The 13,825-nt window shown below is 43.1% G+C and overlaps 1 protein-coding gene across 1 annotated transcript in view; it reads right to left on the bottom strand.

Annotated features, from left to right (window-relative positions):
• The window catches only part of LOC128699781 (KICSTOR complex protein SZT2), an 807,931-nt gene that overhangs the window by 354,454 nt on the left and 439,652 nt on the right, over window positions 1-13,825 (bottom strand). The window contains 1 exon segment of the mRNA XM_070102247.1: window positions 4,057-4,116. Within this exon segment, the coding sequence (XP_069958348.1) occupies window positions 4,057-4,116 (60 nt within the window).

Below are 13,825 nucleotides of genomic sequence, written 5' to 3'. Positions count from 1 at the left end.
AGAGGGTTAGGTTATTGGATACTGTAGAGCCCTGCTTACATAGCAGGTTACGTTCCAAGCTACCGGAGGGCCATGCTTATGCAACGGGTTAGGTTCCAGGTTACTGCTGTACAGGAGGTCCCTACTTATACAGCAGGTTAGATTCCAGGCTACTGCTGTATGGGAGGTCCCTGCTTATACAGCAGATTAGGTTCCATTCTACTGCTATACAGGAGGTCATTACTTATACAGCAGGTTAGGTTAAAGGCTACTGCTACACAGAAAGTCCCTGCTTATACAGCACGTTAGGTACTGGGCTACTGCTGTACAGGGGGGCCCTGCATATACAGCAGGTTAGGTTCTGGGCTACTGCTGTACAGGAGGTCCCTGCTTATACAGCAGGTTAGGTCCTGGGCTATTGCTGTACAGGAGGGCCCTGCTTATACAGCAGGTTAGGCCCTGGGCTATTGCTATACAGGAGAGCCCTGCTTATACAGCAGGTTAGGTTCCAGGCTACTGCTGTACAGGAAGTCCCTGCTTATACAGTAGGTTAGGTTAGGTTCCAGGCTACTGCTGTACAGGAGGGCCCTGCTTATACAGTAGGTTAGGTTCTAAGCTACTTTTGTACAGGAAAGCCCTGCTTATACAGCAGGTTAGGTTCCAGGCTACTGCTGTACAGGTACCTGGTTATTCAGCAGGTTAGGTTCTGGGCTACTGCTGTACAGGAGGGTCTTGCTTATACATCAAGTTAGGTTCAGGGCTACTGCTGTACAGGAGGGCCCTGCTTATACAACAGGTTAGGTTCCAGGCTACTGTTGTACAGGAGGGCCCTGCTTATACAGCAGGTTAGGTTCTGGGCTACTACTGTACAGAAAGTCCCTGCTTATACAGCAGGTTAGGTTCTGGGCTACTGCTGTACAGGCCACTACTTATACAGCAGGTTAGGTACTGGGCTACTGCTGTACAGGAGGTCCCTGCTTACACAGCAGGTTAGGTTCGAGGTTACTGCTGTACAGGAGGTCCTGCTTATACAGCAGATTAGGTTCTGGGCTACTGCTGTACTGGAGGCCCTGCTTATACAGCAGGTTAGGTTCTGGGCAACTGTTGTACAGGAGGTCCCTGCTTCTAAACAGGTTAGATTCAGCTGAAGTACTAGTGTGATTCCTTTGTTCTTGGGTATTACCATTTTGAGTATTACTATAACATTCAAGTCTCCCTCCATACACACAGCAACAGTCAACACCACACCAGAGAAAACAAGCAGTTATATACAGAAAAACCAGAACACTGCCTGAACAACTGTTACTCAACACTAACATTGCTAATGAATGACCTTACCTCAGTGGAAGACCAAATATGAAATATGTTCAGGGAGAATTTTATATTATTCATGAATTTTAGATTTCATTGCATTAATGGTATACAATACTTGAACATTAATGAATAAGATACATGTGCAACAATTGCATATTGCACATTATTAAAGATCAACAATTCTTTATTTAACCCTTTCACTGTCGAGACCTGTGATCCTAAACTCACTCTCAGTGTCAAAAAATATTCGAAAAAGTTAAAAATTATTTTTTCTTACCAAAATCTTCAGAATATTTTTCTGTGTTAAAAAAAAAAAAATTCAGTCAGTACTTACCGAGATATAGAGGCGGGAAGTTGACAAAGTGTACCTCTTACGGCAACATCGGTGACTGCCGCTCACTTGGTAATATTACTTTTACTTTTATTCTATTTTTTTATTATTTTTTCAAGTAACTTTTGTGGCCTGTGAGACCAATATACTGTGTAATGTATATATATCCACTTGTTGTATGCAACACAATAACTGCACAAATATTAATAACATTACATTGTTTACAAAACCTGTTGACACAAACCAACAATAAGAAAAGTTGTTTATTACTACTGTTCTATAATATCTATACACATAAATAGTCACTGGACATGTTCCTAGAACTGCTACAGCTTGTGGAAGGTTGTTGTGTGTGGGTGGCCTTTGTTGTGGATGTGCTGAGAGCGGCATGGCTGGTGTCACAATGATGCATTACACAACCACCACCACCAACCATTACCCACACTGTCTTCCCCAACAAGCATATTGTCTTCTCTGCCACCCACATGGAAATAAGTCAATTTGTCTGACTTTTTTGGGTTATCCTAGGTTGATGGTAGTCTGGGTTTTCAGCACTATTTCTGGTATCCTGGGCATTGCTTTCGGTCACAAACTCCTCAAAACTATGAAATTCATCTTCAATGACACTTCCATCTGTGTTAGAACTATCACTTGGGAAGAGTCCCAATTCGCCAGGGAGTGAGACATTTTTTACCGTGAGGCATAGCAAACAAGGATTACTGAAATGGTGTTCCCACAATGCAATGCGGGTGCCCCGATTTTTTTTATACTGTGTACACTGACCCCACAGACCCATTCTCTCACATGCAGGCCTACCAGCTTTCTCCTGCTAGATGTGAAGCCGCTAGAATTTTGGCGTAGTACTACGGCACCAACAGTAGCTTGTAAGCCATAGTACTACGTCACCAACAGTGAAAGAGTTAAGCATGATACAATGTGTGTGTACTGAGGTGGGTGACATTTAGTTATGCATGCAGAAAGTCCTTTAGTATGGAGAGCATTTTGGGCAAACTTAAGCCTATGTTAAGACTAATAAGCCAATAATTGACTGTTTATGTATACAGTCTCTGAGCGATTGAAACAATAAATTTAGTAATTACAATATTTTCATCAAGTTTAACTGTTTTAAGGATTATCGATGAATTATGGATTCAGAGACCATCATAAAGGTCGACTGGGGCTTGACCGTACCTAACAGAGCCATGGACATCAGGAAATAATTATACAAAGCCAAGATTACTGCAATAAAGTGCAATGAACCAACCAGACACACTATACAAGCTGATTCCAAACACACTAAAACACATTAAAAATAACTCATTTGAGTTCAATATTGGTAAGAGGTCGACTCAGGAGTTGCTTACTTCATGCAAACTTGGGTGTATATTGCCATAACAAAGAATATAAATCGGTGACAAAGCCTTAGTGAGAATAATTCATAGAGCAAAAGACGAACATAAGACAAGTAATAGTGTGTGCAACTGGTATGATGACAGTGATAAAGGTGAGAGTGTAACTGGTATGGTGATATTGATAAAAGTAACAGAGTGTAACTAGTATGGTGATACTGATAAAAGTAACAGAGTGTAACTAGTATGGTGATACTGATAAATGTAACAGAGTGTAACTAGTATGGTGATACTGATAAATTGCAAGTACAGTACAAAGACAAGTATGCACTGATCAAGACACTGAGACAATGGTTCACCACCAGCAACTTCTTTATCCCTGAAGAAGTCACTTGTGGTGAAATGTTGCCTTAAAAAAAAAAAAACATTGTCATCAGTGAATGCTTGACTCTTACTCTGAAACACAAAAGGAAATTTGAAATCATGTGAATAAAGTTAATTTGAAATTATGTGAATGAAGTTAATTTGCAACCATCTTCATGTGAATGAAGATAATCTGCAATTATCTTCATATTAATGAAGTTAATTTGAAATCATGTGAACAAAGTTAGTTTGAAACCATCTTCATGTGAATGAAGTTAATTTGCAATCATCTTCATGTGAAGTCAATTCAAAACTTTGTGCACCTATATCACAAATTTGATACAGTATTGCTAAACCATTACCAAGCACAGTTAGTCCTCGACTTACACACTGGGGACCTCCTGAATTGTGTATAATATTCACAATACAAGAGGTCTTCAACTTACGAATACATTGGGGACCTCCTGTATTGCGTACAATAATATATAATAATGACATTACACACGATACAATAATAAAGATTCTCGATGTGTTTGAAGTCGAAGGCTTACTGTACATGGCAGAAAAGCAAAATACTGCATTCCACTGTGAGATATCAGTAATTTTACTGACGAGGGCAGCTAATGCCACATGCAAATTATACAAGCAAGGTCAGGGTGCCTCCCAGAGTGGTCATTATGGTCTGGGATCAAGCACAAACCACTCACAAACATCGCTAACCTTTTCCCACTGTTCCAGCTCCCGGGACGACATATAGATGAAATCTCCCACTGGTGTCCCCTGTACCACCATTGATAAAAAATGTCCGGAAATTAGATTCAATGTGAAAACTATAAGCAATGATAATGATGTTAAAATATTAATAAAAATCAATGCATTAGATATTTTTCACTAGGGCAGAGTGACCAGATTTACTGGGTCACACTGGTTGTGTCTTACCAAGACAGAGTGACCAGACTTACTGGGTTACACTGGTTGTGTCTTACCAAGACAGAGTGACCAGACTTACTGGGTCACACTGGTTGTGTCTTACCAAGACAGAGTGACCAGACTTACTGGGTCACACTGGTTGTGTCTTACCAAGACAGGTCACACTGGTTGCATCTTACCAAGACAGAGTGACCAGATTTACTGGGTCACACTGGTTGTGTCTTACCAAGACAGAGTGACCAGAATTACTGGGTCACACTGGTTGTGCCTTACCAAGACAGTGACCAGAATTACTGGGTCACACTAGTTGTGTCTTACCAAGACAAAGTGACCAGACTTACTGGGTCATACTGGTTGTGTCTTACCAAGACAGGGTAACCAGACTTACTGGGTCATACTGGTTGTGTCTTACCAAGACAGAGTGACCAGACTTACTGGGTCACACTGGTTGTGTCTTACCAAGACAGAGTGACCAGACTTACTGGGTCACACTGGTTGTGTCTTACCAAGACAAAGTGACTAGACTTACTGGGTCACAGTGAATATCTATATTCAGACCACACTATATTATGAACAGTTGGTCACAGTAAGTGTTGTACAGCATCTGAACTACTGTACAGTGCCAAGGTCTCGCACTCGTCATCAAAAGCAAGTGAAGCTGGTACAAAGAATACATCTTTTTCATACACTTGTATTTTAAGGTGAATTAATTAATTCTCTCAACAAAAATAACCCACACACAAGAGAAACAAACTTATGACGGTATTTCAGTCCAACTTGGACCAAAACGTCGCCATGAGTTTCTGTTTTCCATGTGCAGGTTATTAGTTTATAGTTCCAGTCTCGGTATTGGGACTTTTTGTTCTTTAATTCGAAAGCTAATGTACAAGATTTAACCTGTCAACGGTCCAAACCTATATATACGTTTTTTCAACATTTGAAAGTATGTAAAAAAAGTAGATCTTCTTTTAGTTTTTTTTACACTTGAAAATGTGTAAAAAAACTTTGATCTAGTTTTTTTTTTTGTTATATTTGAAAATATGTAAAAAAACGTAGATCTACTTTTGTAGCACTACACATGTGAACGTAGATCTGCTTGGACCGTTTACGGGTTAAGCAAAGCAATACAATGATCAAATTAAAATTTTTGTTTCAAAATAAACTATATTGTATTTTTGATATATGCTACAACCAACTATATATTAATAATACTGTATCTATATTAACCACTGGCTTATAGATTTTTTTTTTTAAACTGGATGTCTCCCTCCTGGGCAGGGTGACCCTAAGAAAAGAAACATTTTCATCATCATTCACACATATCACTGTCTTTACAGAGGAATGAAGATATGACAGTTTATATGTCACTCTAAACTGTCAATATCCCAAACCCCTCCTTCAGAGTGCCAGCACTGTACAGTGGTACCCCGAAATTCAGCCATAATTCCTTCCAGAAGGCTGTTTGAGTGCCGTTAATGAACGAATTTGTTTCCATAAGGAATAATGTAAATTAGATAAATCTGTTTCACACCCGCACAAAATACACATACAAAAGCACTTATAATAATACACTTACATAATTATTAGAGTAGGTAAACTGAAAGGGGGTAAAGCAGCTGGGAGTGATGGGATAAAGATAGAAATGTTAAAAGCAGGTGGGGATATAGTTTTGGAGTGGTTGGTGCAATTATTTAATAAATGTATGGAAGAGGGTAAGGTACCTAGGGATTGGCAGAGAGCATGCATAGTTCCTTTGTATAAAGGCAAAGGGGATAAAAGAGAGTGCAAAAATTATAGGGGGATAAGTCTGCTGAGTATACCTGGAAAAGTGTATGGTGGAGTTATTATTGAAAAAATTAAGAGTAAGACGGAGAATAGGATAGCAGATGAACAAGGAGGCTTTAGGAAAGGTAGGGGGTGTGTGGACCAGGTGTTTACAGTGAAACATAAGTGAACAGTATTTAGATAAGGCTAAAGAGTTTTTTGTGGCATTTATGGATTTGGAAAAGGCATATGACAGGGTGGATAGGGGGGCAATGTGGCAGATGTTGCAGGTGTATGGTATAGGAGGTAGGTTACTGAAAGCAGTGAAGAGTTTTTACAAGGATAGTGAGGCTCAAGTTAGAGTATGTAGGAAAGAGGGAGATTATTTCCCAGTAAAAGTAGGCCTTAGACAAGGATGTTTGATGTCACCATGGTTGTTTAATATATTTATAGATGGGGTTGTATGAGGCAAGAGGCGTGGAGTTAAAAGATAAAGAATCACACATAAAGTGGGAGTTGTCACAGTTGCTCTTTGCTGATGACACTGTGCTCTTGGGAGATTCTGAAGAGAAGTTGCAGAGGTTGGTGGATGAATTTGGTAGGGTATGCAAAAGAAGAAAATTAAAAGTGAATACAGGAAAGAGTAAGGTTATGAGGATAACAAAAAGATTAGGTGGAAATAAATGGTATAAAATACCGACACAATGGAAATATAAACACATATGCAGTATAATGTGATCCTTTATTGACAACGTTTCGCCCACACAGTGGGCTTTTTCAAGTCACAAACAGATCTACCTGGGGTGGAAGGTATGCGAGTATTTATAGTCAGGTTCAGAATGCTGAGGTCAGGTGGAGAATGCTGCATCTGATGATGTACCGAGTGGGGTTATAGAGTCTAAAATCTTGGGTAGCTTGGAAGGGAGATTGGATAAGTTTGTGAGCAGACCTTCTACAGTGTTCTTATGTGGGATAGTGATGAAGAAGTTTCTTCGCAAGTGGTTCAGCTATGTTATAGAAGCCACTATTCTGGTTGAAGTTGTCGGATATAGAATAAGTGATGATTCCAGGATTCTTCAGTACTGAGTGTTGTCGTCTGTGGCGATAAGTCTTGAGTTTCTGTAGTTTATCAAGTGGTTGTGTGAATTACGGTGTTGTACACAGGCATTCCTTGTATCGTCAGACCCGCTTGCGTATTGGTGTTCTGAAATATGTGTTTGGAGGTCCCTTGATGTTTCGCCCACGTATAATTTGTTGCAGTCATTACAAGGGATTATGTATACCCCTGCAGAGGGTGGAGCTTGTCCTGTCTATCACTGGTAATGTCCTTGATGGTCGTGATTGTGGAGGTAGATACTTGGAATGAGGTATTGGAAAAGATGTTGGAAACGTGTTTGGCAATGGAGTTGGTGGGGAGGACTATGTATCTCTTCTCAGCAGTGTCTTCTCTGGGTGTGTTGAAGATGTTTAATGCCCGTCGTCTGCAGTCTCTGATGAAGTGACGAGGATAGTGGAGTTTAGAAAATATGTACTTATTCAATTATAGTGCATTCTTCCTCAAGAAACTCATTGCTGCAGATTCTGAGTGCACGCAGGAAGAAGTCTATAATTACACCACGTTTAGTTTTGGTGTTGTGGTGAGAGTAGAAGTGGAGAAGATCGTTTTGGTTGGTGGGTTTTCGATAGACTTTAAAACGAAGTTCGTGGTCAGCTTTGCAAAGAACATCAAGGAAAGGAAGAGCGTTGTTGACTTCTTCTTCTTCTTCAAGGGTGAACTGGATTGAAGACTCGACCTGGTTGAGTTTGTCATGGAGAGCTTGAACATCGAAGCATCTAGGAGTTATGAGGAGAATGTCGTCAACATAACGGAGCCAGGTGACAGATGAAGGAATAATGGTGGAGAAACATTCGGCTTCTAGATGTTCCATGTATAGGTTCACCAGGACTGCACTGAGTGGTGAACCCATGGGTAGTCCAAAAGTCTGCTGAAAGAGGTGATTTTCGAAAGAGAAACACGTAAAGCCAACACATAGTTCAACAAGGTCGATGAAATCGCTGGCTGGAATAGGAAGATCAAGTGAATCGTCAATTTTCCTGCGCAAGAGATCGATGGCTTGTGTAGTAGGTACTTTGGTGAATAGGGAAGTCACGTCAAGGCTGGAAAGTTTCTTGTTCCTGATGTTGATGTTGCGAATGCGATTGAGAAGATCACCCGAGTGTTTGAGATGTGCTGGACTGATAGTGCCCAAGAGTTTAGAGAGGTGTTTTGCGAGAATTCCTGAGAGCTGGTGGGGAGCACTGCCTATTCCCGAGGATATGGGCCTCAGTGGGATACCAGGCTTGTGAGTTTTTGGCAGGCCATACATTCTGGAGAGCGAAACGTTGCCACAATAAAATGTCACATTAGTTGCACTTGTGTCCTTTTACTTTACATATTGTCGGTAATTCTACCAACTTTATTACAGGTCTGGGGTTGCTGGGTATGGTGTGCAGAAGTTTCTTCCCTTGTTCTGAGTTCCTCAGAATGCGGCGAGTCCTTTGAAGAAAAGTTTTAGTAAGGTTGTCCACTTGGTTAGCTGTGAGAGGTTTGTAGGTATCTGGGTCATTAAGTAGATCGAGCATTTTGTTCCTGTAATCGTCAGTGTGTGACTTATACACACTGACAATAAGTACCATGCTCTCTCTGCATGTATGTACGTATGTAATATTTCAAATGGTTGAAATTCTATGGGACGAGCAGAAAACACACTTTTTCCTAACTATGTCTGTCTTAATGTGTGTGTGTGTGTGTTAGCTACCATTTTGTCCTAGGCACATGTCGATTAGACACTAGGCCTGTTGTATATGTGTGTATATGTATATGCATGTGTTAGTTACCATTTGGTCCTAGGCACATGTCGATTAGACACTTGACCTGTTCTATGTGCATGCAAGTGTGTGTATGTGTGTGTGTGTGTGTGTGTGTGTGTTAGTTACCATTTGGTGTGTGTGTGTGTGTGTGTGTGTGTGTGTGTTTGTGTGTGTGTGTTTATGAGAGTGAGTGTTTGTGTGTGTAGAGGTGGGAAGTCTTGCCTTGTTTAGTACACTGTGTGTGTGTGTGTGTGTGTGTGTGTGTGTGTGTGTGTGTGTGTGTGTGTGTGTGTGTGTGTGTGTGTGTGTGTGTGTGTTGTGTGTTGTGTGTTGTGTGTTGTGTGTGTTGTGTGTGTTGTGTGTGTTGTGTGTGTTGTGTGTGTTGTGTGTGTTGTGTGTGTTGTGTGTGTGTACTCACCTAGTTGTACTCACCTAGTTGAGGTTGCGGGGGTCGAGTCCGAGCTCCTGGCCCCGCCTCTTCACTGATCGCTACTAGGTCACTCTCCCTGAGCCGTGAGCTTTATCATACCTCTGCTTAAAGCTATGTATGGATCCTGCCTCCACTACATCGCTTCCCAAACTATTCCACTTACTGACTACTCTGTGGCTGAAGAAATACTTCCTAACATCCCTGTGATTCATCTGTGTCTTCAGCTTCCAACTGTGTCCCCTTGTTACTGTGTCCAATCTCTGGAACATCCTGTCTTTGTCCACCTTGTCAATTCCTCTCAGTATTTTGTATGTCGTTATCATGTCCCCCCTATCTCTCCTGTCCTCCAGTGTCGTCAGGTTGATTTCCCTTAACCTCTCCTCGTAGGACATACCTCTTAGCTCTGGGACTAGTCTTGTTGCAAACCTTTGCACTTTCTCTAGTTTCTTTACGTGCTTGGCTAGGTGTGGGTTCCAAACTGGTGCCGCATACTCCAATATGGGCCTAACGTATACGGTGTACAGGGTCCTGAACGATTCCTTATTAAGATGTCGGAATGCTGTTCTGAGGTTTGCTAGGCGCCCATATGCTGCAGCAGTTATTTGGTTGATGTGCGCTTCAGGAGATGTGCCTGGTGTTATACTCACCCCAAGATCTTTTTCCTTGAGTGAGGTTTGTAGTCTCTGACCCCCTAGACTGTACTCTGTCTGCGGCCTTCTTTGCCCTTCCCCAATCTTCATGACTTTGCACTTGGTGGGATTGAACTCCAGGAGCCAATTGCTGGACCAGGTCTGCAGCCTGTCCAGATCCCTTTGTAGTTCTGCCTGGTCTTCGATCGAGTGTATTCTTCTCATCAACTTCACGTCATCTGCAAACAGGGACACCTCAGAGTCTATTCCTTCCGTCATGTCGTTCACAAATACCAGAAACAGCACTGGTCCTAGGACTGACCCCTGTGGGACCCCGCTGGTCACAGGTGCCCACTCTGACACCTCGCCACGTACCATGTGTGTGTGTGTGTGTGTGTGTTGTGTGTGTTGTGTGTGTGTGTGTGTGTGTGTGTGTGTGTGTGTGTGTGTGTGTGTGTGTGTGTGTGTGTGTGTGTGTACTCACCTATTTGTACTCACCTATTTGTGGTTGCAGGGGTCGAGTCATAGCTCCTGGCCCCGCCTCTTCACTGATTGCTACTAGGTCCTCTCTCTCCCTGCTACATGAGCTATATCATACCTCGCCTTAAAACTATGTATGGTTCCCGCCTCCACTACTTCACTTTCTAGACTATTCCACGACTTGACTACTCTATGACTGAAGAAATACTTCCTAACATCCCTTCGATTCATCTGAGTCTTCAACTTCCAATTGTGACCTCTTGTGTCTGTGTCCCATCTCTGGAACATCCTGTCTTTGTCCACCTTGTCTATTCCGCGCAGTATTTTATATGTCGTTATCATCTCTCCCCTGACCCTGTGTGTGTGTGTGTGTGTGTGTGTGTGTGTTGTGTGTGTGTGTGTGTTGTGTGTGTGTGTGTGTTGTGTGTGTGTGTGTTGTGTGTGTGTGTTGTGTGTGTGTGTGTGTGTGTGTGTGTGTGTGTGTGTGTGTGTGTGTGTGTGTGTGTGTGTGTGTGTGTGTGTTGTGTGTGTTGTGTGTGTTGTGTGTGTTGTGTGTGTTGTGTGTGTTGTGTGTGTTGTGTGTGTTGTGTGTGTTGTGTGTGTTGTGTGTGTTGTGTGTGTGTGTGTGTGTTGTGTGTGTGTGTGTGTGTGTGTGTGTGTGTGTGTGTGTGTGTGTGTGTGTGTGTGTGTGTGTGTGTGTGTGTGTGTGTGTGTGTGTGTGTGTGTGTGTGTACTCACCTAATTGTACTCACCTAATTGTGGTTGCAGGGGTCGAGACTCAGCTCTTGGCCCCGCCTCTTCACTGATCGCTACTGGATCCTCTCTCTCTCTGCTTCCTGAGCTTTGTCATACCTCTTCTTAAAACTATGTATGGTTCCTGCCTCCACTACTTCACTTGCTAGGCTATTCCACTTGCTGACAACTCTATGACTGAAGAAATACTTCCTAACGTCCCTGTGACTCGTCTGAGTCTTCAGCTTCCAGTTGTGACCCCTTGTCCCTGTGTCCCCTCTCTGGAACATCCTATCTCTGTCCACCTTGTCTATTCCCCGCAGTATCTTGTATGTCGTTATCATGTCTCCCCTGACCCTTCTGTCCTCCAGTGTCGTCAGTCCGATTTCCCTTAACCTTTCCTCGTACGACATTCCCTTGAGCTCTGGGACTAGCCTTGTTGCAAACTTTTGTACTTTCTCTAACTTCTTGATGTGCTTGACCAGGTGTGGGTTCCAGACTGGTGCTGCATACTCCAGTATGGGCCTAACATACACAGTGTACAGTGTCTTGAACGATTCCTTATTAAGGTATCGGAACGCTATTCTCAGGTTTGCCAGGCGCCCATATGCTGCAGCGGTTATTTGGTTGATGTGTGCCTCTGGTGATGTGCTCAGTGTTATGGTCACCCCAAGGTCTTTCTCCCTGAGTGAGGTCTGTAGTCTTTGTCCACCTAGCCTATACTCTGTCTGCGGTCTTCTTTGCCCCTCCCCAATCTTCATGATTTTGCATTTGGTTGGATTGAATTCGAGAAGCCAGTTACTGGACCACATGTCCAGCCTCTCCAGGTCTCTTTGCAATCCTGCCTCATCCTCGTCCGATTTAATTCTTCTCATCAACTTCACGTCATCTGCGAACAGGGACACTTCAGAGTCTATTCCTTCCATCATGTCGTTCACATATATCAAAAATAGCACTGGTCCTAGAACTGACCCCTGTGGGACCCCGCTCGTAACAGGCGCCCACTGTGATACCTCTTCACGTACCATGACTCGTTGCTGCCTCCCTGTCAGGTATTCCCTTATCCATTGCAGTGCCCTTCCTTTTACGTGTGCCTGATCCTCCAGCTTCTGCACTAATCTCTTGTGGGGAACTGTGTCAAAGGCCTTCCTGCAGTCTAGGAAAACGCAATCTACCCAACCCTCTCTCTCGTGTCTTACTTCTGTTACCTTGTCATAAAACTCCAGGAGGTTTGTGATACATGATTTGCCTTCCATGAACCCATGCTGGTTTTCATTTATAATCTTGTTCCTTTCCAGGTGTTTGACCACTCTCCTCCTGATAATCTTCTCCATGACTTTGCACACAATACATGTCAGAGACACAGGTCTGTAGTTTAGTGCCTCGTTTCTGTTTCCTTTCTTAAATATGGGGACTACATTAGCTGTCTTCCATTTCTCAGGTAGTTGCCCAGTTTCAAGGGATGTGTTGAAGATTGTGGTTAGAGGCACACACAGCATCTCTGCTCCTTCTCTAAGGACCCATGGGGAGATGTTGTCCGGTCCCATCGCCTTTGAGGTGTCAAGGTCACTTAAGAGCTTCTTCACCTCCTCCTCAGTTGTTCGTATGTCATCCAACACTTGTTGGTATATTCCCTCTTGATGTTCCCTTCTGTGCTGTCTTCCCACAGCCCTTCCTGTCTCTACTGTAAAAACTTCCTTAAATCTGTGTGTGTGTGTGTGTGTGTTGTGTGTGTTGTGTGTGTTGTGTGTGTTGTGTGTGTTGTGTGTGTTGTGTGTGTTGTGTGTGTTGTGTGTGTGTACTCACCTAGTTGTACTCACCTAGTTGAGGTTGCGGGGGTCGAGTCCGAGCTCCTGGCCCCGCCTCTTCACTGATCGCTACTAGGTCACTCTCCCTGAGCCGTGAGCTTTATCATACCTCTGCTTAAAGCTATGTATGGATCCTGCCTCCACTACATCGCTTCCCAAACTATTCCACTTACTGACTACTCTGTGGCTGAAGAAATACTTCCTAACATCCCTGTGATTCATCTGTGTCTTCAGCTTCCAACTGTGTCCCCTTGTTACTGTGTCCAATCTCTGGAACATCCTGTCTTTGTCCACCTTGTCAATTCCTCTCAGTATTTTGTATGTCGTTATCATGTCCCCCCTATCTCTCCTGTCCTCCAGTGTCGTCAGGTTGATTTCCCTTAACCTCTCCTCGTAGGACATACCTCTTAGCTCTGGGACTAGTCTTGTTGCAAACCTTTGCACTTTCTCTAGTTTCTTTACGTGCTTGGCTAGGTGTGGGTTCCAAACTGGTGCCGCATACTCCAATATGGGCCTAACGTATACGGTGTACAGGGTCCTGAACGATTCCTTATTAAGATGTCGGAATGCTGTTCTGAGGTTTGCTAGGCGCCCATATGCTGCAGCAGTTATTTGGTTGATGTGCGCTTCAGGAGATGTGCCTGGTGTTATACTCACCCCAAGATCTTTTTCCTTGAGTGAGGTTTGTAGTCTCTGACCCCCTAGACTGTACTCTGTCTGCGGCCTTCTTTGCCCTTCCCCAATCTTCATGACTTTGCACTTGGTGGGATTGAACTCCAGGAGCCAATTGCTGGACCAGGTCTGCAGCCTGTCCAGATCCCTTTGTAGTTCTGCCTGGTCTTCGATCGAGTGTATTCTTCTCATCA

This window comes from Cherax quadricarinatus, chromosome 81 (genome assembly GCF_038502225.1).
Source record: "Cherax quadricarinatus isolate ZL_2023a chromosome 81, ASM3850222v1, whole genome shotgun sequence".
NCBI lineage: Eukaryota > Metazoa > Arthropoda > Malacostraca > Decapoda > Parastacidae > Cherax > Cherax quadricarinatus.
The sequence above is the reverse complement of the archived record's forward strand: the minus strand, read 5'-3'. Positions and strand labels throughout refer to the sequence as shown.